Raw genomic sequence first — 27115 nt, 5'->3', positions numbered from 1 at the left:
TGTACCCCAAAATTCATGTATGCAGAGATTTTTTGGAAGCATTTCTTGGACATGTTCATACAATGCACTTTCCAAGCTGAAGTATTCTCTTCTGATCTGTTAAAAACTGAAGTCACAAAATTAGTGTTACCTTTAGGCTGGTTTCACACGGGCATTGCGGATTGGGGCCGGATGCGTTCAGTGAAACTCGCACTATTTTGCAAGCAAGTTCAGTCAGTTTTGTCTGCGATTGCGTTTAGTTGTTCAGTTTTTTCCACGCGGGTGCAATGCGTTTTGATGCGTTTTTCACGCGCGTGATAAAAAAAACGGAATGTTTACAAACAACATCTCTTAGCAACCATCAGTGAAAAACGCATCGCACCCGCACTTGCTTGCGGATGCAATGCGTTATTCACGCAGCCCCATTCACTTCTATGGGGCCAGGGCTGCGTGAAAAACGCAGAATATAGAACATGCTGCGATTTTCACGCAACACAGAACTGATGCGTGAAAAACAACGCTCATGTACACAGACCCATTGAAATAAATGGGTCAGGATTCAGTGCGGGTGCTATGCGTTCACGTCACGCATTGCACCCGCGCAGAAAACTCGCTCGTGTGAAAGGGACCTTAGGCCTCTTACATACAAACGTTGTGTGCCCGTTTTGCGGCCCGTAATACATACGCACCGGCCTGTGTGCACTCCCCATCACGGATGCAGACCCATTCACTTGAACAGGTCCGCATTTACAGAGATGCGGAACGGAAGCACGGTTCGGAACCCCGTGAAAGCACTATGGAGTGCTTCCGTGCCGTTTCTGTCCAATGCCTCTGCACCGCAATAAAAAAAATAAAAATTAAATAAAATAGAACTTGTTTTATTTATTTTTTCTTTGCGGTGTGGACTGATAATGGACCCATTCAAGTTGAATGGGTCTCGATCAGTCCCTGCAGCTGCACAGACGTTGCCCGGGCATTGGGGACTGCAGATTGCAGTCCCTAATGAACGGATACACAACATTTGTGTGCAAGAGGCCCTATTCTGGACGGGTTATTTTTATTACTATTAAGTTTTCCACCTCTATTGCCGTTGCCACTTCTGTTTCTTGCACAGAAAATTTTCACATTAACTGGAAAAAATAGTGTTTGCTAACATTTGTTGGAAAAGTATGATTTGGAACCACTCAAACAAAATTCTGAAACAAAAAGTAATTTAAGTAACTTTTATTAGTTTTATTTTTTTTAACCAAAATTTTTTTAAAAAATGACATAACAAAATAAAGTGAACCCCAGCAGACCTCCGATTTGGTAAGTTTTTAGTGAAAATATTTATACAGTATTTTCAGAAGGTGGTCTGACAAAACAGAGCTCATAGGTGGTCCCAAAAATTAAAGGGGTTGTCCGGGTTCAGAGCTGAACCCGGACATACCGTTATTTTCACCCCGGCAGCATCCCTGAGCCTAGCATCGGAGCATCTCATGCTCCGATGCACTCCTGTGCCCTGCGCTAAATCGCGCAGGGCACGGGCTCTTGTTTTCAATAACACACTGCCGGGCGGTAACTTCCGCCCGGCAGTGTGTTTGGTGACGTCACTGGCTCTGAGGGGCTGGCTTTAGCTCTGCCCTAGCCATTTTACTGGCTAGGGCAGAGCTAAAGCCTGCCCTTTAGTGCTGGTGACGTCACCGGGGTTCCTGTCAGCCCCATGGAGGGCCCTGGTACGTCACCGGAACTCCTAAAAATGCCTTTGCCCTGCGCAATTTAGCGCAGGGCAAAGGAGAGCATCGGAGCATGAGCTGCTCCGATGCTCATGTCAGGGGGGCTGCCTGGGTGAAAATGGAGGGATGTCCGGGTTCAGCTCTGAACCCGGACAACCCCTTTAACAAGCGAGGGTAACCGTGCATGCTCCACTCTACAGATTGTTGCATTTCTTACTTCACTACATTCTTATAACCTTGTAGGGTAACCCAATTGTATAACCTTGTAAGTTTTAACTGTAGCAGGGATGCGATACACACGATCACTTAGAGATGAACTGGAATTATAGAAAGCTATACAACCCCTAAAGACCACCTTGCTCACCACACACTCTGAAACACTTACAGATACAAGATGAAAATTAAACCATGGACTGAAACATTCAGATAGGCTTACAGATGATCTTTCACCTCTCGACAGGTCTGGGTTTTATTTAACGGTTTTACTAGTTGGCGGTGTGTTCCTGCACAGTTCCACACTGGCAGCACTGACTGGACAGGGTGAGACTGCACAGGGACGACCCCCCAACTTTGTTCATAAACTTCTCTCAGCAATAACATAGAACTGGCTTAAAAGAGTTATATGAAGGGCACTCCAGAATAGTAATTTCATTTGGAATACAAATTAGTAAAAGAGGCATGTCAGGAGGGGAGACTGGTGCTCTTTAAGGTTCACGTAATTGAATGTTTTCCTTCTGTTACTTGAGGTAGTAATAGATACAGAGAGTGAAATGTGAGGTCTTCCCTAATAAGCACTGTATACAGTTTAATGCAATATCCAGGTCAAAACATCACAGCAGCCAGAGAGGAGTACTGGTGAGCCGCTGTGAGGGGGAACCAGATGCCAAAACATAACTTGTGCTGCACAATAAGCGAAACATTCTGCAGTGCCACGGAGGATGCTGCTTTAAATGTGATTTCACCATTTTAGTGTAGATCAGCATGTTTTATACACATCCAAACATACACAGATTGCACAAAACCATCTACACGTATCATTATTTACATATTCTACAAGTCTAACCCTCCGAGAGCATGCTCCCAAGGGTACAGAGGGGTGCGAAGATGCCGAAGTCTCTACAGCACACAAAAAAAAAAAAAAAAAAAAAAAAAAAAAAGGTACAAAACCCTACTTTAATGGAGAACAATCTCCAGCTATAGATATATTAGGTGTAAGTGTGCATATGTATTTACAAAATCCTTTTTTCCAACCATCTTTTTACAAAAATAAAGTGTGACCGATTCTGGGTTTCCGCACCCAGCCAATCAGCAGAGTAGAAACAGGGAAGGAAGGAAGAAAAAAAACAAACAAAAAAACAAAAAAAAAAACAAACAAAAAACAAACAAAAAAACAAAAAAAAAAAAACACACACACACAACAAGGTCTGTACAACAAGTCACACAGATTAATTCTGAATCTGTAAGCAAAGCTTTTCCTCGTTTACCTGCGGAGGAAAAAAAGAAAATAAATAAATAATTAAGTTGCATAAACAGACATAGCACCAGAACAGACAATAAAGCCTAATTTATGTAGTTGGATTGTCTTGAGGATGCAAGTAAGTTTAACCATTTATAGACCGGGCCAATTACCCCCTTTTCCATTCCCCAATTTTCCATTCTTTTAGCACGTGTCTGAAAGCCGTAGCTTTTTTTTCCTGTTATGTATGAAGTTTTATTTTTTTAAAACACTAATATTTTTCTGTTTTCACTTTGTAGAGGCAGGAAAAAATGCAAAAATTAAGAAAAAAAGGTTTTTACTGTTAATAACACAATGTTCAACTTTTTTTTTTTTTTTTTTTTTTTTAATGCCCCCTTTCCGTAAATGTATGGGTTATGGTCGCCAGAGGCAGGACTAGAAGCTGCACTGAGGGGTATACTGGCTTGTGTTATTTTTTTTTTTTAACATTTATTTATATTTTACACTTTGTGCTCACACAAGACCATTGGGGGGACATTTAACATTTCATTTTTTTTTTCAAACTGATGCATTTAAAAAAAATAATACATTTGAAACATAATCAAAATATAAACTAAAAAATGCAAAATAATGTCAGCCACACTCACATAGATTGCAAGTTGAAGAGCTGTGAAAGCGGGATGTACTGTGTGGAGATGGGCTGTGTTGCCAAGCTGAGGGCAGGGCTGAGAGCTACAAAAACATAGAACATTATTTTAAGATGCAGGACTTTACTGAAAAAGCTTTAAGATTAAGTATAGTCACTTATGTACCTGAAAGGGCAGGATTCAAGGCAGTCAGCGGAATAGCTCCATTAAGCTGAAGAGCAGCCTGGGCAGCAAGAGGTATCTGCAGACCTGTACCTGATTAAAAAAGAAGGAGGTGCGAGATTGCCAAACAACCATCTGGCATACATTTTCACAGTTTATAATGCCAACATGCGTGTGCTATTCATTATCCACCTACCTTCTGCCAATTTAGCCATAAGCTGCAATCGCCCAGTTGCACCCAGATCAATACCACTGCGCTCCAGGTCATCATTATCAAGGAATGAGGGGTCAGTATTGCCATCTGCTCTGTCTGTCACGAGACCAACCTTCATTGGTCGACCAGCCAGTTCAAATCCATTCAGCTGTTCCAGAGCCCGACGAGCACACTCTGCATCTACAAACTGGAGAGAGAAGGAAAAGATATAGATATATCATTTTCTTCTGCTGAAAATGAGCCCGAGTTATCAATTTATTCATACATTTTTGGTGGGAATAGCAGGGGAATGATGCATTACAAGTGCCTAATAAAACAGACATGTCAGTTCTGCCAAAATTCACTGTCCGCAAAACGGGGTTCCGTTGGTCCGTAATCGTTTTTCGTCCGTGGGTCTTCCTTGATTTTTGGAATATCCATGGACATGAAAAAAAAAAAGTCGTTTTGGTGTCCGTCTGGCCGTGCGGAGCCAAACGGATCCGTCCTGACTTACAATGCAAGTCAATGGGGACGGATCCGTTTGACGTTGACACAATATGGTGCAATTGCAAACGGATCCGTCCCCATTGAATTTCAATGTAAAGTCTGGAGTCCCTTTATACCATCTGATCGGAGTTTTCTCCAATCCGATGGTATATTTTAACTTGAAGCATCCCCATCACCATGGGAACGCCTCTATGTTAGAATATACTGTCGGATATGAGGTACATCGTGAAAACTCATCTCCGACAGTATATTCTAACAGAGGCATTCCCATGGTGATGGGGACGCTTCTAGCTAGAATATACTACAAACTGTGTACATGACTGCCCCCTGATCTCTTACAGGGGGCAGTGATCAGCACAATTAACCCCTTCAGGTGCCCATTGTAATAATTCGTTGGTGGCACAGTGTGCGTCCCCCCTCCCTATATAGCATTAACAACATTGGTGCCCAGTGTAAGGCCTCCCATCTCTCCCAAGATCCCCCCCCCCCTTGCAGTCCTGGTTGCCATGGTTACTTAGCAATAGTAGAAGCATCATACTTACCTGCTGGCTGCTGCGATGTCTGTGTCCGGCCGGGAGCTCCTCCTGGTAAGTGACAGTTCATTTAGCAATGCGCCGCACAGACCTGTCACTTACCAGTAGGTGGAGCTCCCGGCTGGACACAGACATCGCAGCAGCCAGCAGGCAAGTATGATGCTTCTACTATTGTACTATTGCTAAGTAACCATGGCAACCAGGACTGCAGTAGCGTCCTGGTTGCCATGGTTACCGATCAGAGCCCCAGCGATTAAACTGGGACTCCGATCAGAACTCTGCTGCCACCAATGATCGGGGGGCGATGAGGGGCGCACACTGGGCCACCAACGAATTATTACAATAGAGGGAGGAAGGGGGGCGCACACTGTGCCACCAACGAATTATTACAATAGAGGGAGGAAGGGGGGGGGGGGGCACTGGCCACCAATGAAATTTAAACTGGGGAGAGAGGGGGTCTGCCCCCTGCCCCGGATCTCTTATAGGGGGCTATGATACGTACAATTAACCCCTTAATTGTGCGGATCACAGCCCCCTGTAAGAGATCAGGTGCTGCCAGGCAGCATTCTTGTACACAGTTTGTAGTGTATTCTAACTAGAAGCGTCCCTATCACCATGGGAACGCCTCTGTGTTAGAATATACTGTCGGATATGAGTTCTCACGAAGTGAAAACTTAGATCTGAAAAAGCTTTTATGCAGACGGATCTTCGGATCCGTCTGTATGAAAGTAACCTACGGCCACGGATGCCAATCTTGTGTGCATCTGTGTTTTTTCACGGACCCATTGACTTGAATGGGTCCGTGAACCGTTGTCCGTAAAAAAAATAGGACAGGTCATATTTTTTTGACGGACAGGATACACTGATGCGGCTGCAAAACTGTGCATTTTCCGATTTTTCCACGGACCCATTGAAAGTCAATGAGTCCGCGAAAAAAAAAAAAAAAAAAAAAAAAAAAAAAAAAAGAAAACGGCACAACGGCCACGGATACACACAACGGTCGTGTGCATGAGGCCTAAAGCAGCCATAGCTAGTTTTATAACTCTATAGAGAATTGCAAATAACGGCATTAAATGGACCGACTGACATTGTTTGAGTATACATTGCTCGCTGTGATAATGTAAAGTATCTGAACACTCGTGCCTGTGAGGTCATTTATATTTTACAAGCTGACCGCTGTCTTCATTCAATATAAGTAAAATTTCTTGGTTAAAAAAAAAGGTGTATATCAACAGAGCCGACAGACCCGCTTTAAAACAATGGCATTTTAGAAGAACCAATAAGCCCGGTTTCATAAAGGAGTCAAACACAATGATTTTAGTAGTGTCTCATTTAAGTAGGCGCACTGCAGAAATCAGCATGCATGGCACTACTTTATGCTGCCCAATGCACTGAAAAAAAATAAATTAAGACAACCTTGCAGTAGGCCTTGATTAAAAATGTCTTCTGTTTTTATTTCACTGGCACAATAATTTGGTTAAAAGGTGGACATGGCCTTTAAATACTTGTGTCAAAAGTTTTTGCACCATTCGGAGATGGAAACACCCTTTTGACTGGTAATGGTGGTTGCTTAAAGCAATCCCATGCCTTTAAGGCAAAGTTTGAAGGGCCTGGCAATTAGCTGGAAAGAACCTATAGGAGACTCAGGTCAGCCATCATTCTCAGGATGCTGCTCACTCAGCTACTGCCAGTGCTTTATTTTACACACAATTAGCATTAGCAGGTGTAAAGCATGCAAGTATAACCTTCATACACTCACAGTTATAAAACCATATCCTTTGGACCGTCCAGTATCAGGTTCTCTCAGAAGCTGTATATGCTCAATCTGTAAGAAAATGATAAATATTACTACCTCAAATGGTTCTATATCTTATTAACTAAAGAAAGCAAGCTTACCTTTCCAAAAGGTTCAAATATTCCCGTCAACATTTCTTCTGTGATGTTAAAATGTAAAGATCCTACATACAGACGCATGGGTCCAGTGTTACACCTCTGGAGATTACTGGCCATGGCAGCCAGGCGATTCTTTTCAGCCTATAATGTAAGATAGCATTTGACCAAAGGCTACACAGATCTATGGGAAAATGAACGTTTGATTTGCAGATGTAATGCAAAAACCAAGTACAAGGAACTGATACTGGGGGAAGAGAGGCCTGTCTGCGAAGGCTTACAATCTGCCCTTACTACACAGCCACTGGTTTATTAACCTCAGGCCAGAAATGTGTTCGTTCTTCATCAAACAGGCTATCTAGTCCAGAAAATCCATCTTCAAATACCCTATAAAAATTCTGATTTAATAGAGGGGATTCTTATCTTTTGTCCAGATGAGAGAGTGGTTTGCTTTGGAGGACCTGTCCTCTCCTACATAGATAGGTTATTGAATTGAATAGGCACTGTGTAATTAATTCTTCATTTCACCTGTGCTCGTGCTCCATGGCAGGTGACCACTTAGGACATTCGAAATGACAAGCGTTTATGGTGTTTTTAGTGACTTTTGACCCAAACATGTCAGAATGGCGTTTTTATCCTCATACAGAAAGGGATGGAAAACTCCCCCCCCCCCCCCCCCCCCCCTCTCCAAGAAGGTTTGTGTGTCCCACATTTCATATTTTCTATAGACTTTCAGCCAAACATCTGGAGCTGGCGTTTTATTCCCCCCCCCCCCCAACAAAAAAGACACAATACCAATGTGTGAAAGCTGGTTTCAAAAGTTGTTCTCTTACCTGTGAAACCTGCACAATGATAGGCACACCCAGCAACCTTTGTCCAGTTAGCCCAATAGCGAGAGGCACAGACTGGATGTCAACAAATTCGACATACGCTATGCCCTTTGACCTGCGCGAGTTTCTGTCGGAAATTATCCTTACATCACGTACCTGAAATATAATTTTAAAAAAATTCAGCCGAATATAGATGAAAGGTATGTAGTTGACAACAATCTTTCAGTGGGACTAACTTTTCCAACGGCTGAAAAAAAGTCTTCCAAGTCTCGTGTACGAATGCGCGCAGCCAGCTGCATACAGAACACTGTCCGGGCATCCCGTTCTTCTGGAGTCAAATTAGGTTCAGGTTTCCTAAAAACAGGAAGTGGGAGATTCGCTGTAATATAGAAAATGTGTTTTTCGTGTCTCCAGGCCAAGTAACCCCCTATCCAAACTACATTAAAATCCCCCTAAATCCAGCATTCTGTGATGCCCAGTAATAAAGACAGAGGGCACCCACTAGAGACACAATGTATACCCCCCTGCATCTACACGGATCTAGCATTAATAGCAGCTTACAGTAGTTTTCCAAGCTTGACATAAATTATATAATCGTACACGGCCTTGTAACCATCACAAAAGCCTGACCATGCTGAGAGAGTTTTTATTGGTGGAGCCCTATATCACATACAGCTAGCATATTCTGGATTCACTAGAAGACACAGACCGGGATTTTAACACCATTCAATATTTTACAGCAGTATAGCTTTCCAGGAGACTTGCAAATACCTGAGAGGGCTCTTTTCTTTGTGCCGGGGACTGCGACTCTTACTGCGTGTATAACGTCGCCTGTTTAACGAGAACAGTTAAAATCATATATAAATTTTTTGTTGCTTAACACTGTTCTTCTCAGTTAAGAAAAAAAACACTTCTACATCTATCACTGTCAAAGCTAAAAACAGAAATAGTTGAGGACTTCATGCATGTGGTCCAGTTCAGGCTTTCAGATGCCACTGAAGTGAGTTTTATTCATGATTCAGTATAAGGAAACATGTCTAATGTTACCAGCGGTTCAAAGGATCCGTGGTGTGGTCCTAATCATACTTTAAGGTTGAAAATGGTCATAATCCTATTATTCTTACTGACCCAGGACTGTAGTGCCTGGAACGTTCACGGCGGTGGCTCCGATCACGGCTCCTAGATCTGTACCCCCTGCCTCCGCTACGGCTTCTGTATCGACGTTCATGACTTCTATGCCTGCTGCTCCTCCTTCTGTGTCTCTCCCTGCTCCGACTACGGCTAAGAAAAGCTGGCGATTAATTTACCAGAAAAGATGAAAACGTCTTTATTTCTAATGTAGATAAAGTTTACATTTACCTTCTACGTCGATCACGACTCAGAGTTCGACTTTTTCTGCTGGTAGGAAGAACAAACATGAACAGAAATTACATGGCAATTTCAAACTCAATACATGGTAGGTCAGTCACAGTGAATGTCTGCATCAAATAACCATACAGCAGTGAATCGAGATGATTATATATACCGTATTTTTCGCTTTATATGACGCACCCGATGATAAGACGCACCTAGGTTTTAGAGGAAAATAGGGGAGGGAAATATTTTGACCCAAAAGGTGTGCTAAAATATTGAACAACATAATAGTTTACACTGTTATGGGGGGGGGGAGAGAATATATGGACGACACACTTATGAGGATATTTGGGAGACCTTTGGATTACGCACTGTTACAGTCCTGATCAAAAGTTTAAGACCACTTGAAAAATGGCAACAAAAAATAAATCATATTTTACATTGTTGGATCTTAACATGCAACAAGAAGAAATGAGCGAGACAAAACATTTTTTGAGCATTCGATTGAAAATAACGATTAAAACTGAAACAGGCTGTTTTTCAGCTGATCCAAATTTTAGGACCACGTGCCTTTAAAAGGCCAAATCTGTGCAAAGATGTGGATTCATTGTCATTTTCTGCCAGGTAGTCACACACAGCATGGTCGGGTTGTTGAACTGCATAAGCAGGGTCTCTCACAGCGCGCCATCGCTGCTGAGGTGGGACGCAGTCATTTGGAATTTCCTAAATGATCCTGAGGGTTATGGAACAAAAAAGTCAAGTGGAAGACCCAAAAAAAATTTCATCAGCACTGAGCCAGAGGATCCAATTGGCTGTCCGTCAAGACACTAGACAATCCTCGACCCAAATGAAGGCCCTTACTGGTGCTGACTGCAGCCCCATAACCATCAGACGGCATCCGAGACTGAAGGGCTTCAAAAACAAATTTCTTCACAGACCTCGTCTCCTTGAACTCCACAGAACTGCTCATTGGACTTTGCAACAGAGCACCAAATATGGGACATTCAAAAAGGTGGAAGATTATTTTTTTTTTAACCTTGATGGTCCTGATGGTTTCCAACGTTACTGGCATGACAAGCAGATGTTTTCTACGCGTCACAGTGGAGGGAGCGCCATAATGGTCTGGGGTGCTTTTTCCTTCAGTGAACAATGGAGCTTCAGGAAGTGCAGGGGCGTCAAACGGCCGGTGGCTATGTCCAGATGTTGCAGAGAGCATTCCTCATGACTAAGGGCCCTCGTCTGTGTGGTAACGACTGGGTTTTTCAACAGGACAACGCTACAGTACACAATGCCCGCAGGACAAGGGACTACTTCCAGGAGAATAACATAATTCTTTTGGCCCATCCTGCGTGTTCCCCTGATCTAAATCCAATTGAGAACCTTTGGGGATGGATGGCAAGGGAAGTCTACAAAAATGCACAAAAGTTCCAGACAGTAGATGGCCTTCCTGCGGCCGTCTTCACAACTTGGAGAAATGTTCCCACTCACCTCATGGAAACACTTGCATCAAGCATGCCGAAACGAATTTTGGAAGTGAAACAATAACGGCGGAGCTACTCATTACGGAGTTCATGTTTGGAAGTTGGATTTCAGTTTTGTCACCACCAGATATCTGAAGCTCTGAGACGTTCTTCAGAACCTCCTGCTTGAGGTTCTTTTTGTTTTGTCATCTCGTTAGCCTCTCTCAGCTGTCATGTAGTTGCACTGATTGCATCCCTTTAAATCCCTTCCCATACTGCATCACTTTGCGGTTTATACAACTTCCTGGTGTGTGTACATGCTGGATGCTACAACTGATCCTTCTACAGATAAGTCAGTTCATTGATTTGTGTTTTCCCGTTTGCTTGATCCTAGGTGACCTTGACTCCCTCAGTGTAGGGAGCCGGTGGTCATGTCCCCTAACTATTATAGGGTGTTCAGGTGTCATACAGTCAAGGCAAGAGGGCATGCAATATTCTATCATAGAGATCTATGCATGAGCTGAGAAGACAGGGAGAGTTTCAGGGCTTAAATAGGGGTCACCCTTTTGTTCCTTAGTGTCAGATCAAGCCAGTCAGATCCTTATTTGTAACTTCTTGTTTTCTGTTACACCATCCGTGACACTTTTGATCTGCTGAAAAACAGCCTGTTTCAGTTTATTCGTTGTTTTCATTAAATTGAATGCTCAAAAAATGTTTTGCCTCACTCCCATTTCTTCTTGTTGCATGTTGAAGCTCTACTTGGAACCTTGTTAAGATCCAGCCATGCTAAATATGATTTTTTGCCATTTTTCAAGTAGTCAAACTTTTGATCAGGACTGTATGTGACTATAACCCCCCCCCCCCCCCCCCCTCATCTTTTAGAATACACCCATTTACTGCAGTACATTGGTGTATTCTTAAAGGGAACCTGTCACCAGGATTTTGTGCATAGAGCTGGGGACATGGGCTGCTAGATGGCCACTAGCACATCTGCAATACCCAATCCCCATAGCTCTCTGCGCTTTTATTGCGTTAAAAAGGAGATTTTTGTGAAACTCACCTGTAAAATCTTTTTCTCGTCTTTTCCATTGGGGGACACAGACCATGGGTATAGCTTAGAGGTATTAGTAGGAGGGACACTATGCAAATGAAAGAGCTCCTCCTCCTCGGGCTATACCCCCAGACTCCACCAGGAGGAACTCAGGCGTTGCACAAGCAGTAGGAGAAGGAGCAAGAAAAAATCATGGAAACCATCGGACCAAGCCATAAGGTCCAACCAGAAACAGAAAAACTGAACTAAAGACCCCTCCTGCAACAGGAATAATGGGTGGGAGCTGTGTCCCCCAATGGAAAAGACGAGAAAAAGATTTTACAGGTGAGTTTCACAAAAATCTCCTTTTCTCGTGCTTTTTTCCATTGGGGGACACAGACCATGGGACGTCCAAAAGCAGTCCATGGGGTGGGAAAAAATACCAGCACCGCCAGGAGGAACGCCCCAACGGTCAAACAGGAACCACAGCCTGCAAAACCCTGCGGCCAAAGCCGCATCAGCCGAAGCCAGTGAATGCAACTGACAAAAATTTGCAAAGGTATGCAAGGACGACCAGGTGGCCGCCGTACACAGCTGAGACGCAGAGGCACGACTGCGTCTTGCCCAGGAAGCCCCCTCCGCCCCAATGGAGAGAACGGCAATTCTAGCTGGGGGAACTCCACCACAAGCGTGACAAGCCGCGGAAATAGCCAAGCAGATCCAGAGCGCCAAGAACGGCGGACGGAAGCAGTAGCCGCGAGACACACCTCCAGGACCCGTACAACATCCAGGGAATGCAGAGTGCATTCCTTGGGGTTAGCCGGAGAAGGACAAAAGGAAGGCAGGACAAGATCCTCATCAAGGCGGAAGGGAGAGACCACCCTGGGCAAAAAGAAGGGGACTGGACGGAGCACAACTTAATCCTGGTGGAAAACCAGAAAGGCTCCTGACAGGAAAGAGCGGCCAGCTCCGACACCAGTCTGACTTAAAAGCTCGTGATGGGACGTGAACTCACAGCCACTGCATAATAGCCCAGAACTTTAATCACTACGCTATGTAGCTGTATCAGAAGCTATGGTCACAAGGAAGTCCAGATGAGAACAGTCAGAGAGACCCTCCTCAAAGGCTCGAAGGGGGCCGACTGCAGAGCGCGCAGAACCAAATTGAGATCCCAAGGAGACAAAGGGGGAACATACGGGGAACCGAATGCGCCACCCCCGAAGAAAGGTCACCACCGGACCCTTAAGAGCAAGGGACCTCTGACGGCCCGCGCCGAAACCTGACCTTACAGGGAACTAAGCGACAGTCCCTGCACAAGCCCAGACTGAAGAAAAGACAGTACCATCAAGATGGAAAACCGAAGGGGAGGGAACCCCGAACCCTCAAAAAAGGATAGGAAGGCCATCCAGGTACGATAGTAAATCCGGGAGGAAGAAGACTTCCCCGGACTGATCATGGTCCTAACCACTGAATCCGAGAACCCCATCTTTATCAGGATGGCGGTTTCAACAGTCACGCCGGTAAACGAAGAGACCGCAAATTCCGGTGGAAGAACGGGCCCTGAGACAGTAGGTCCTGTCCGTCGGGAAGAGGCCATGGGGCGTCCGCCAGCAACCGAGCCACGTCCGAAAAAAACCACGCGCGGCGAGGCCACTCTGGGGTGATGAGAACGGTCGGAGTCCCTTCCGCCTCGAACTGGCGTAGACCCTTTGGTAGGAGAGGAAAACAGAGGAGGCTGAAGTCCTGCCACGGAGACACCTGCGCATCCATCCGTACGCCTCCGGATCTCGGGCGCGAGCCAGGACCACTGGGATCTTGTTGTTGAACCCGGACGCCATTAAGTCCACATCCGGACGGTCCCATCTGTGGCAGATTTCCTCGAACCCTTCTGGATGCAGAGACCACCCGCTTGGATCCACCGTGTTGTGGCTTAGAAAGTCCGCTGTCCAGTTGTCCACTCCTGGAATGCAAACTGCTGACAACACCGGAACGTGCGTCTCCGCCCACGTCAGAATTCTCTTCACCTCCTGCATCACCATCCGGCTGCGGGTCCCGCCCTGATGGTCGATATAGGCCACGGCCGCGGCATTGCCCGTTTGAACCCGCACTGGGAGGCCCGCAAGGAGAGAGGTCCAATAGGAGAGAGAGAGCGGAAAAAAAATCGCCCTCAGTTCCAGAAAGTTGATTGGAAGGCGAGACTCTGCCGCCGACCAAATTCCTTGAACCGTGCGAGACTGGAAAACGCCCCCCCAACCCAGGATGCTGGCATCGGTGGCGGCGATCGTCCAGGAGAATGCGAGAAAGGAACTCCCCGACCTCAGGTTCTTTGGGAACAGCCACCAAGGGAGAGCTGCCCGAACCCGCTGAAAGGTAAAGGATCTCCTGTTGCGCCAGGCGAGTGTGAAACTGGGCATATGGAAGGCCTCGAAAGAGGCTACCATAAGACCCAGGACCTGCAAGTATTCCCGAATGGAGAGGCACGGGGAGCGCAGCAGATGCGACACTGCCCCCTGGACCTGGGAGGACTTGAAGGCTGGTAGAATACTTAGGCAGCCGAGGTGTCCAAAATCACCCTCCGGAAGGAGAGCCTCTGGGACGGGAAGAGGCAGGAGTTTGGGAAAGTTACCAGCCAGCCGAACCGTTCCAGGGTCTGAACAGTGATCCGGACGCTGTCCGTGGTCTGCGGTAGAGAGGGGGGCCTCTATCCGGATATCGTCCCGATAGGGCAGCAAAGGAATGCCCCTGGTACGAAGAAGCGCCATGAGCGGTCCAGGACCGTGGCAAGGACCCGCGGGGTGGTCGCCAACCCGAAGGAAGGGCGACAAACTGACAGTGTCGACCCATAATGGCGAAGCGCAGGAATCGATGGTGGGATTCCGCAATCGGGACATGTGATAGGCCTAGGAGCAGCAGGGCGGGCTGACTGGGCCCTCTAGTGCCGGGAAGGCTGGTGCAAAGGAAGGGCTCTTTGCGGGCGACCTGAGACCCCCGGCGGAGGAAGCAGGCGACGGCCTACCAGATGAGAAACGGCAAAAGGCATGCAGAGATGAACTCGTCCAGCTGATCCCCATAAGGTCTGGAAACCCCAAAGGGGAGATTAGCAAGGGAACGCTTGGTGGAGGCGTCAGCATCCCACACCTTCAATCAAATCTCTTCGCGCTGAGTGACAGAGATGGCCAACCTGCGGGCAAAGAGGGAAACAATGTCCCTAGAAGCTTCGCAAAGAATCTTAGAAGCCTGAGACATCTGGAGAACCAACTCCAGTGTGTTAGTAGCCGCATCTCGTACCGCCAGTTCCTGGTGGTGGTGTTGTAACCACACCGAGAGAGCACTGGCTACCCCTGCTGAGTGAAAGGTAGGTCACAGGGACGCGCTGCCAGCGAAAAAAGGACCTGGAAGAGAGTCTATGCGTCTGTCTACAGCATCCTGGAAAGAGGAACTGACTAAGACAGGAAGGGCCACATAATTGGCTAATCCGGCCACCGGAGGATCCACCTTAGGGGGAGGAGACACCTCTCCTCGCCGTCAGCAGGGAAAGGAAAGTATATTCATGCGCTGGGTGGTCGAGAACCTTATTAAGACCACCCCAGGCCCTGGACATGACCGCGGAAAAATCCCTCATGGACCGGGAACATGGTAGTCTCCGACTGCCTGGACGGAAAAAGGGGGAACTCCTGACCAGTGGAAGGAGGAGAATCCCCTTGGAGAATAAAGGTGTCTCGGACAGTCACCACTAAGTCAGCCACCCTGGTGGAGAGCTTAGGCGAGGGGTCCCGCTCCATGACCTAATCAGAGCCGGAAATTCTCCTTCAGACTTGCGCTCCCTAAGGGAGGGGAGAGTCGCCCGAACGCGCCTCTAGACGAGGGGGGGGGGGGGGGGGGGGGGGGTTGGGAGAGCCAGAGCCATCCGAGGAGGGATGCTGCTGCTCACGCTCCCTGTTAGTAGTCGGGCGTCTTCTGTGGAAAACCACTTAGAGAGGTGGTTGGCGTCACAGGATTTGAAAATGCCCTATAGTCCAAAAAGGACCTGGCTCGTCCGAGCCGGATAATTCTCCTTCGGATTACTCTCCCTAGGGAGGGGGAAGAGCAGTCCGCAAGCGCCACCGGCGAGGTGAGGGGGGTGGAGAGACGGAGACATCCGAGGTGGGATGCTGCCGCTCACGCTGCCTCTTCGTAGTCAGTCACCCACTGTGGGGACCACTGAGAGAGATGGAGTCGTTAGCGCCACAGGATTAAAGGACATGGTTGCCTTGGCGACTAAGACCAATTTAGCGGCCGCGCTGGACATGGCAGATGCCCAAGCGGGGACCGCAGGCCCCCAGGGACGTGGAGGAGGGGTGGAGGAGGGGGGTAAGGCAGGGATGCAGGTAATACTGATCTGCTCCTGCAGAACTTCTCCTGCAGAACTTCTCCCTCGACTCCAGGACCAGCAGGGATGCACCTCATCAGGCTTCTGACTCCTTGTCCAGGAGTGCAGTGTTCTGGTGGAGGGTGGCAGCAGGAGACCCAGTAGCTGGTGGGATACCGGAGCTGCAGGTCGAGCCCGGATCCACTTGTCTTCTTTGGGGGGCAATGGAGGCAGCGTCCAAGGACGGCAGCGGGCATTCCACGGGGGACCAGGAAGGCACCATGCCGACCTGTGTCCCCATCTAGAATAATATAAACAATTTTTGAAGGCTGAAAGGGGCTTTGAACTCAGAAAGCCTGGACATGGGGCAGCAGCAGCAGTACCACTGAGCTACCAGCTTGCCTGGCACAAAACGGAGTAGAGTGATGAGGAGCTGCACGGCCATGAGCAAACAGAGTCTCCGGTGTAAGGAGAGTCAGAGCGGCATGCCGAGGCTCCGCCTCCCCGAACGCGTCATTATGGCGCGAAAAAAGTGCGCGAAAAATAAGCGCGCGCGCGAAAATATGCGCGAAAATAAGCGCACGCGCGCGGAAATAAGTGCGCGCGTGATTTAAACAAACACCACGTGGAGGAGCGGACTGCCGGCGGGCGCTGAGGGAGCGCAGCAGCCAAGGCCCGACGAGAGAAGCGCTGAAGCCCACAGTTTAAGGGGGAAGAGATGCCAGTACTCCAGTGCCAAAATGAAGAAAGTGCCCCATCAGGATCCTTCTTCAAGTTCACCCAGGTAGCCACAGACAAATAGACACAGAGGGAGGGGGAGGGATTGGGCAACACTTATCTGCTCAGCATGCTCCCTCGATGTCCAGACCAGCAGGGATGCGCCTCTTCAGACTTCTGACTCCAATCCAGGAGAACAGTGCTCTGGAGGAGGGTAGGCAGCAGGCGTCCCAGCAGCTGGTGGGATGCCGGAGCTAACAGGTCGAGCCCGGATCCACTTATCTTCTTGGGGGGAAATGGAGGCAGCCAGGCAACGTCCCAAAGACGGCGGCGGGCACTCCACGGGGGACCAGGAAGGCGCCATGCCGACCTGTGTCCCCATCTAGAATAAAAATAACAAAAAGGAGTAGAATCAGAGAGTGTCAACCTCCTTCACCAGACACTAAGCAAAGACTGAGTTCCTCCTGGTGGAGTCTGGGGGTATAGCCCGAGGAGGAGGAGCTCTTTCATTTGCATAGTGTCCCTCCTACTAATACCTCTAAGCTATACCCATGGTCTGTGTCCCCCAATGGAAAAAAGCACGAGAAAAACAGTTTTGATCTATATGCAGATGACCCGATATGAGTCCTGTATCCGGAGATGAGTCAAGCGGAAAGGAGCCCAGCACCGCCCCGCGTCCTCCGAATCTCCTCCTTGCTGGCTGAGGTCACAGAGCTGGATCGCCGAAATCTCGCGATGCGCGAGCTAGCGCATGCGTAGTTTGTTCCCTGTGCTGTTGCCAGCACTGGGAATAAACAGGATGCCGACACTGCGCACGTGCATCGCGAGATTTCGGCGCTCCAGCTCTGTGACGTCAGCCAGCAAGGAGGAGATTCGGAGGACGCGGGGCGATGCTGGGCTCCTTTCCGCTTGACTCCTCTTCGGATACAGGACTCATATCAGGTCATTTGCATATGGATCAAAACAGTTTAACACAATAAAAGCGCAGAGAGCTATGGGGACTGGGTATTGCAGATGTGCTAGTGGCCATCTAGCAGCCCATGTCCCCAGTTCTATGCACAAAATCCTGGTGACAGGTTTCCTTTAAAGATGAATACACCAATGCACATTTAACACACAGTAAATTTTTAGGTCAGCCCCAGAGCTGTCACTTACCAGGGACTTACTTTAGGTGACGGGAGGGAGGAAGGAGTTGTAGTGGCCTCCGTCACTCTGTTCTATCCCCTATTTCAAAGCAGTTCCATTGGTGGTCTGTGGCAATAGCGCTCATGGCTGGAGGGAGGCTGGCGGGACTGGGGAGAGGGGGAAGCTTATTACACCACCAATCAGCAGGGCTATAGCAGAAATGTGCGGAATATGACAGCAGAGACAATCACCTCGGGGAAGGGGCGGGGATACGAAGGAAAGGTAGGAGTGTTTTTGGCCAAAGAAAGAAAGGCTGAGAGTGCGTGGGTGTGCTTTTTGCTGGTATCCCCCAATCTTAGGGGGAGAAGTGCCGGATGCGGGGCTTGCGTGAAAGTTGCGGGTTACCGATGCTGAGGGTCAGTGTCTGGCGCGCGCACGCTGCGGGGTAACTGGAGTGGAGGCGGCAGCAGCTGAGTGAGGGTATCCGGGGCTGCGGGCACTGATGAGGCAGAGCAGAAGGTGAGCATCGGGAGAGGAGAAGTCCGGGAGAGTTGGAGAAGTTCTGGAGCACAATGGGCTGTTGTGTGTGCGGACTGAGAGGCTGGGATGTAGCAGAGTCCAGTCTGCTCATGGCCGGAGGGAGGGGGGGGGGGGTAAGCTTATTGGTGGAGGCGGCAGTTCCAGCCAGCGCACACCACCAATCAGCAGTACAGCGGAGAAGGAGAACTGCTCTCCACCCCCTTCCTCTTCTAAGAAGCGGACCCAGGCAGCAGCTGCGTACTATGGACAAGCGGACCGATTTTCGACAGATTCGCAGTGGGGAAGTGTCTTATAAAGCGAAAAATACGGTACTTTTTTTTTTTTTTTTTAAACCCTGCAAAAAAAAAAAAAAAAAAAAAAAAAAAAAAAAAAACAAAACACACACATAAAAAAGATGTTTGCAAGGCTCTGATCCAAGCAGACCCTTCAGACTCCACCACCACTTTCTAAACATAACAGTTCTATATGTGCAGAGTCTGCATACAGGTATCCTCACAAAATCATCAACATGACAAATCTTAAAGGGGCTGTTCACCTTTCTAGTCTTTAACAGAACCCATAGCGTGGCTGGACCCACGGTGGTAATCATACTTTTCTGATCCCTCTCACTATATTCCAGCTCCATTGCTTCCCCGCTAACACTGCAGGGCACATGACCTCTGCAGCCAAAAGCAGTCAAGTGTCACCCATGCAGCACATGTCTGGGTCACACGCTGCAGAGGGCGACATGTCACTGATGCGGCCATGCCCTCCGTCAAATGTTGATGCGGAGAGACCCAGGACATTCAGTGCAGATGGGGCATTGATGGAGCTGGAACCCATCAGCAGTGATCAGGTAAATATGATCACCACTGTGGGTCTGGCCATTCATGCATATGACTGTTGAGACTGGCTGCAACAGTCAAACAATGGATGCCACATGACCACTACATATGTAGCAGAGACATATAAAAATATTTGACCTCTGTGGTTAAATGCCACAACAGAAAAATAAAAATGCAGATTTCCATTTTTTTTTTTTTTACACCATGCTTGTAAACATCTGGGTTGTGGTCTCAATTAACAGGCTAATTAGAAACAGAGGGGTCACTTTCAGAGGGGATGGATAACATGCACGGAAGTCCATGTTACCCTCTCTAGGGGACATGTACAGTTACACAGGAAGATCTCTTTTCCCTGCAGCCTCCATAACTGAACGTCTAGGAGTGAGAGCTACAGGTTTATGCAGCTCTCACTTGGAACCTGTTTCTAAAGGTTATATACGGGGCTAGCACCTGGTCTCAATTCAAACACTAGGTTGTTAGCTTCAAAATGAGACAGAGATCATGGGACTAGCTCTATTGTACCCCCCCCCCCCCCTCCTGCAGCCACACAACCCAAACTGTTTTGCCTGGACAAACTGTATTCAGGGTAATCGGTGGGGCGGGAGATTGTTACAAGTATCTTTAACAGTGAAAGGGTTAATGTTAGAAGTCAGACAAACCCCTTTTTTTATATTCATAAGCAAGGTCATCAAAAATTAGGCGTTACCTGCTGCTACTGTGGCTGCCATTTTTGCCAGAACGGCTCCTGCTTTCTCGCTCCTTTAACTCTTTGTTTGAAATTTCTTCCTGTTCAGCCCAACAAAAAAATGCCACACCGATACAAGATGATCAGGCCGGTCCGAAGACAGAAAAACACGGAAGAATGAGGGAAGGTAGGGAAAACAGCAAAAGACAAAATTAAAAATAATAATAATGTTTAAGCTAATAGGGATTAAGGGACTTATAAAACCAGTGGACTACCTACGTACACCCCTTCATTAATGTGACCTTCAATAAAGGATGAACAAGAGATCAGCAGAGCGTGCCTCACATATATACCTTACCTGATACATAAATTAGTTATTATAGGTTTTTTCCCCACTGTAGCTTGACTCTCAAACTCCTCGGCCTGGAGCAAACAGAGGGCATATTGCTTTATGACTTTTGGCAATTACACACTGGTAGCAAATTAATGAGGCATTGATGACAGTTACGCAGACACAATGACTTGTCATTCTAGGCTGATCATACAATAAAGATTTAGAAACGCAAAGCTTGAACTTCAACTGTATTTCTCAGTAATATTCAAGTTTTATGTAACCGGCTACATCTAATGAACGTCTAGATCTCTTGTAAATATCAAACAGTGATTTGGATAACATGAAGTAATCACCTTTCAAAAGTGGTCAGAACCTTGCAAAGTTTAACTTTTTGGGGGGTTTATGAAAGGAGACTTAATGCTCCCACTCTAAAATGACAAATGTAAGTAATAAGAGGTACTAAACCTCAAACACAAAAAAACAGCTTTTCTTTGATCCTGCTGGTTGTCTTGACGCCACAATCTTTTCAAGCCCCTTCCCCAGTTGAGCAGGGCAGGGAGGACTAGGTTCTATGAAAAGAAAGGGAGCAGTGTGTTATTGAGCAAGTGACAGCGTGAACTTAACGGACCAGGAAACAAAATAGTTATTCAAGCCCATCACCTTTAACACTTGTGTGAGGTTTTCTAACAGCAGTACCCCAATTCAGATAACCCTACGGTCCACATTCATCAAAAGTCACAAGACACCATCCAAGGAGTCCTGCAACTCAAGATTCACTGTGTACTAGAAGCAGAAAGTGGCACTGGGTTTGGCATCGCTGCGGGGTTAGTGTTACCTATATAGAGCATCTCACTGTAGCACAAGAAAGAAGGGAGCTAATATGAGATGTCCAGGAATAGGCAGTTTTTACCCAATGTCCGCAGCCTGCCTCAGTAAACAGAAGAATCATACCTTGCCTACTCTAGTGGGTACTTTTTTAGATCCCCTCCTGGCTTTCTCCTGGTACAGCATGGGTACTGTCACATGATTGGTTGCTGCCAATGACTGCCTTTAGTGGTGAGGTGTTCACAAGTGGCAATTCACTGCTGTAGCCAGTCATTGGCTACAGCAGAGTATACTGTACCAGAAGAAGGATGGGATAGGAAGACAGACACACCGGAGCGGCAGGGAGAAGACAAGTGTGAATCTTTGGTTAACGGAGGCAGGCTGCGACATTAGGTAAAAACTAATTGTTTCCAGAGGCCCCTTTAGGGTTCAGCTATACAGTGATTTTAGTCTCCCCGAGTATGGCAGTATAGCAGGGCCGCCATAGGAATGGATGGGTTGCAGCACGATTTGCACATTTGTTGTATACGCTGCACACGAAAACCAGCAGGGTTGGATTTCTTTGCAATTCGAGTGTTAGGGTCACAGCAAATGTGCAAGTCATGCTGAAACCCCATCCATTGCTATGGCTGCCCTGCGATACTTGGGCACTAGACACATGTCACGCCCAAAATCACAGCGTAGTCAAACCCTTAAACTCTTCAAAGTCCACAAATATTAACGAAATTTACAGAGCACAATGCAAACTTGACTCTCATCGCAGACATTAGGCAGTCAAGTTTGCCCATAGCAACCAAATTCACTTCTCATTTTTCAGAGCTCCTTTTGAAAATAAAAGTTGGGGGTCAGATTGATTGCTATGGGCAATTTTGATAAATGCCCCCTATGTCTTATGTGTGGACAGGACGTCAGTTTCTCTAGTCTCTCCTATGAAAGCCTCAATGTCAGTCTCACAGGAATAAATGGAGAAACGGACTTCCTGTCCACAAATAAGACACTATCAAATGGAGATCCTAGAGTTGGTCACATGACACAGCTGAGGATCAGGGGGGAGGTTATAGCTCACAAATACAGCCACTAGCAAGAAGATTAGCTTCACTACAATTTACATCATGTAACTTTCAACCAGGCCAGAGATAATAATAATAATAGATGGGAGTTCCTTAATCTCTCCCATCAGGTTGGACGCAAACAACTCCCAACTAAAAGTCACTTGTCACAAATGGCCCTGGCTCTACCAGGAGTTCACAATGTCATCTCTTGGTTTGCCATATTTTTACTAAAATTTGCTAGAAAAGTGGGTGGGATTCACTACAGAAATAGTAGAAATCCACACCTGCACTGAGTGTGTAATGTAATAAATTTGGTGGATATTACTCCAATGTGCTTTTGTTTAAGACTGGTATACGAAGCGCTCGCGGGGACGAATGCAATATGGCTTTAAAGGATTACGGCACCATCATGTGGTGCTTGAAACGTGGCCGCACTGCGTTCGAGTACCGCCACAGTTGGCTCTAGGTAAACTAATGAGACCGTACCGTTTAGGCTGGCTGTATAATTAATGGCCATGTGGCACTTTCAATACCACACGGCAATTAATAACAACTAAACAGTGCAGTCTTAGGTAAATTACAGTGCTGCGGCCTATACAGCCATGATGCACTCGAATGCAGAATGGCCGTGTCACGACTGTGCCGAGTGGTCATACACCAAGGGCTACAGTTTATATCTACTGCCGGGCCCCCCTCCGACCACACAGCCCCCCCACCCAAATCTATGGCGAGTTGGATGGAGTTCTGGAAATACAGAAGTGTACTCTGCCATCTCCAGAACTCCCATAGAGATAAATAGAGCGGCACCGTGCACGGTCAACCTGCTACTCATTCACTTTGAGGGCCTTGTATCTAATATTTTTTCCCTATACTGTGGATAGGGGACAACTTGCTACAACTGGAATACCCTTTTAAACAAAAAAAACAAAAAAACAATAAGTAGCGCTAAATGTCTGCGAAAAAAAGCCTCGAAGTAACCCTGGCCTTGAGGTCTTCTCTTACGAGGTGCTGCGAATCTAGGCATCCATTTGGTTCGGCCTTTCAGCCACAAACATACATTTCTGTTCATTTTGGTCTACAAAACATTATGCTTTGCGGCATGAAGGCACCCAAGAGTGTAACGTACGGGGAGCATTTGCACAATGTATCCAGTGTCTTCGTTCCTTTCTTACCTACTGTTTTTATAATTCAGGATTTGTGGCAGCAAAATGGTGTGAAAACCATCCTGAAATCCCTGGCAGTGAAAGGGTTGAATGATATAAAGATTGCTTTGCACATCTTTACCAACTCGAGTACAAGAAAATAACCTGACTTGCCTCGGTCTCTTGGCTTTGATAGGGAGCTTCCAGCATTGCTTCTATCACAATATCATAGTCGTCAGAAGCCATGTCTCCTCACAAGTGGGTCTTTAATTCTGCATAAAAGCAAAGATAATGAAATTAACAATGCGCAGGATTAGATCACATGGAACAAAATCAGCAGAAATGGGTACAATTAGACTTCAGGATTCCGAAATATAGCCACACTTTTAATGGGGCTGTGGCTCGTGCTCATATAAATTCCTCCTGGGCAGCCCCCTCAGCTTCACTAATCCTATATACCAGGGATCAGCAACATTTGGCACTCCAGGGACTGAAACTACAACTCCCACCATGCACACTTATGTGGCTGTTTGTGTAACAGAAGAAGTGAAAGGAGAATTCTGGGAGTTGTAGTTTCAAAACAGCTGGAGTGTCAGAGGTTGCTGATCAGTCTAGACCTGCACCAGATTTATCACAGAGGCTCAGGCTGAATGATACATGTGGTGCATCTAGGCCCCAATCCCCTCGTTTCTAATTTCATCTAAGGCAACTTTCACACCTGCATTAGGTGCGGATCCGTCTGGTATCTGCACAGACGGATCCGCACCTATAATTCAAACGCTTCTATCCGTTCAGAACGGATCCGTTTGCATTACCAGGAACAAAAAAAATATATATATTTTTTTTTTTCTTCTTTCATGATAATGCAAATGCACCATATTGTGTCAGTGAAAACGGATCCGTCCCCATTCAGGACGGATCCGTTTGGCTCCGCATCGTCAGGCGGACATCAAAACGTTTTGGTGTCCGCCTCCAGAGCGGAATGGAGGTGGAACGGAGCCAAACTGATGCATTCTCACAAGCAGACCCAGAAACGCCAGTGTGTAAGTAGCCTAAGGCTACTTTCACACTTGCGTTCGGAGCGGATCCGTCTGGTCTCTGCACAGACGGATCCGCTCCTATAATGCAAACGATGGTATCCGTTCAGAACGGATCCGTCTGCATTATATTTCAGAAAAAAATCGAAGTCTAATTGTTAGTCAGACGGATCCGTCCTGACTTTGCATTGAAAGTCAATGGGGGACGGATCAGTTTGAAATTGCACCATATTGTGTCAACGACAAACGGATCCGTCCCCATTGACTTACATTGTAAGTCTGGACGGAGCCGTTTGGCTCCGCACAGCCAGGCGGACACCCGAACGCTGCAAGCTGCGTTCGGGTGTCCGCCTGCTGAGCGGAATGGAGCCCGAGCGGTGCCAGACTGATGCATTCTGAGCGTATCCTTATCCACTCAAATGCATTAGGGCAGTACGAATCCGTTCAGGGCCGCTTGTGAGAGCCTTCAAACGGAACTCACAAGAGGAAGCCCGAACGCAAGTGTGAAAGTAGCCTAAGTTAAAAGATGATCAGTTTCTTATCTATACCACCCTGTACCTAGTCAGAGCAATTCTCAACTCTGTGTGGGAGATTTATCAAAACTGGTATAAAGGAAAATTACTTATTTGCCCATAGCAACCAGATTATCTTTCATTTTCCAAAGGAGCTCTGAAAAATGAAAGGTGGAATCTGATCTAGTTACCCATAGCAACCAAATCAGTTTTGCATTACACAAGTTCTCCACCTGTGACTCTAGAAGTTTACTGCATCATGGGGATTATGTAAGGTGTGCAGCAGACACGTGGGAATGCTGCGCCTCTAGGTGTTGGGTGCTGTAGGCTCTGCATGGGTTAGCCAAAGGGTTTCTGTCATCAGAAAAATGGGTATTACGCTGGCTGACATGAGCGATGTGCTAGTGTCAGCTGACCATAACTATATTAGTGCCATCTCACTGCCTGCTGCCGTTATTGAGAACAAACTTTTATAATATGCTAATTGCACCTGCTGCGTTCTCCCACCTCTGGCCACGCCCTTCTACACTAGACTGACAGGGCCAGGCCAGCGTTGGTCTCCTTTCTGCCGGGGAAATATCGCGCCTGCGTCGTCCCATTCAGTATTTGGCGCAGCCGCAGTGAGGGAAGGACGTTCGTGGGCAGCCTCACTGCGCCGAATACGTCACAGTGAGAAAGCCGGCAAACGTTCTTTCCTCACTGCGCCGAATACTGAACGGGACGGCGCAGGATTTCCCCGGCAGACAGGAGACCAACGCTGGCCTGGCGATTCTGGTGTAGAAGGGCGTGGCCAGAGGTGAGAGAACAGAGCAGGTGCAATGCCCCCCCCCCCGCTCCTAGAGGCTCATTTGCATATTATAAAAGTTTTGTTGTTCTCATTAACGGCGGCAGGCAGTGAGATGGCACTAATATAGTGATGTTCAGCTGACATTAGCACATCGCTAATGTCAGCCAGCTTAAAGGGGTTGTCCGGGGTCAGAGCTGAACCTGGACAGACCTCCATTTTCACCCTGGCAGCCCCCCTGACAAGAGCATCGGAGCAGTTCATGCTCCGATGCTCTCCTTTGCCCTGCGCTAAATCACGCAGGGTAAAGGCATTTTTAGGAATTCTGGTGACATACCGGAATAAGCTTCCGCCCTGCAGTGTGTTATGATAAACAAAAGAGCCCATGCCCTGCGCAATCTAGCGCAGGGCAAGGGAGCGCATCGGAGCATGAGATGCCCCGATGCTAGGCTCAGGGGGAGGCGGCTGCCTGGATGAAAATAAGGGTATGGCCGGGTTCAGCTCTGAACCAGGACAACCCCTTTAATACCCATTTTTCAGGCGACAGAAACCCTTTGAATTTAAAATCTATGGATCTATACAATCAAAGATGAGGCAGCGCTCCAAACAGGAGGGAAAGGGTGTTAGACCTTCTTTATTAACTTACGCAATGTTTTAGCCCAGAAAAATTTGGGTTTTGTCAAGCGATATGGTCAATGCCATGACATTATTATTATTATTTTTTTTTTAACAAATCATGTTTTCCATGAATACAAAGTGTTAACATTTTCACAGTATGCCAGATGACTACAATGAGAAAATATGCATGTGAAAGGGTTAATCTTCCTTCCTATTTACATGCTACTTCACCAAACGATTGATCACATAAGGCAGTGTGAACAAGGACTTCCAGACTCCCTGCACTGTGGATGACAGCACTGAGGACCGCGGTAACTGACACTGGTCTGAGGGAAGCTCCGCATAGCACACACGGACATGGTTAAGAGCAGACTGACGCAGTGGGGAGCTCACACGAGAACACGGCCCTACCACTGACCGTACACCCACACGTAATGTCCCGTGGAAACAGAAAAATTCCGCTACTTCGAAGTCCCAGCAGTAAACAAGAGCACTCACCCGCTCTCCTGTGTGTACAGTACGCGATATCACTAACAAGATGGCGGCCAGGCCTGATACCTTCCAGAAGCTTCCCTCACAGTAATGATACTATCCAGCCAATCACAGTCCCTGGCCTCAGAGAAGTAGGCGGGCTAAAAAAAAAAAAAAAGGACCGCCAATGGAAACTCAGAAAAAAACTGTCTACCGGCAAATCACAGAATAGAATCAAAATGAGGCTTGACACGCTTAACGTTAATGGTTTTAACGAGGGCTTACCTAAACGCTACTTGTCAACTCAACACCACGCAAGTCATTTGATGTTGATCATATCTTTTAT

General features: G+C 47.1%; 1 protein-coding gene across 2 annotated transcripts; it reads right to left on the bottom strand.

Annotated features, from left to right (window-relative positions):
* Positions 1-1738: 1738 nt before the first annotated feature.
* On the bottom strand, positions 1739-26874 carry RBM23 (RNA binding motif protein 23). Of its 2 annotated transcripts, none has more exons than XM_044274265.1 (14): positions 26797-26874; positions 23522-23619; positions 20016-20095; positions 9272-9310; positions 9041-9193; positions 8684-8743; positions 8149-8266; positions 7916-8068; positions 7089-7226; positions 6952-7017; positions 4156-4360; positions 3963-4052; positions 3798-3882; positions 1739-3178 (listed from the first exon to the last, which is right to left on the bottom strand). In XM_044274265.1, exons 2-14 carry the CDS (start codon positions 23591-23593, stop codon positions 3175-3177), a joined length of 1263 nt encoding a protein of 420 aa, XP_044130200.1. In that variant the 5' UTR covers positions 23594-23619; positions 26797-26874; the 3' UTR covers positions 1739-3174. The 2 variants fall into 2 exon arrangements, with proteins under 2 accessions (XP_044130200.1, XP_044130208.1); XM_044274273.1 differs by having other exon boundaries at positions 20353-23619; positions 26797-26848.
* Positions 26875-27115: the final 241 nt, after the last annotated feature.

The sequence above is a fragment of the Bufo gargarizans genome, chromosome 1 (genome assembly GCF_014858855.1).
Source record: "Bufo gargarizans isolate SCDJY-AF-19 chromosome 1, ASM1485885v1, whole genome shotgun sequence".
Classification (NCBI taxonomy): domain Eukaryota; kingdom Metazoa; phylum Chordata; class Amphibia; order Anura; family Bufonidae; genus Bufo; species Bufo gargarizans.
The sequence above is the reverse complement of the archived record's forward strand: the minus strand, read 5'-3'. Positions and strand labels throughout refer to the sequence as shown.

Bases quoted from the DNA above. Each gene is read 5' to 3' on its own strand.
- RBM23 (XM_044274265.1), bottom strand. From the start codon at position 23,593: ATGGCTTCTGACGACTATGATATTGTGATAGAAGCAATGCTGGAAGCT. The intron at 20,096-23,521 runs GCAAGTCAGGTT...TGGGCTGAACAG, and splicing joins ATCAAAGCCAAGAGACCGAG to GAAGAAATTTCAAACAAAGA. The intron at 9,194-9,271 runs GTAAATGTAAAC...AGCTTTTCTTAG, and splicing joins AGTCGTGATCGACGTAGAAG to CCGTAGTCGGAGCAGGGAGA.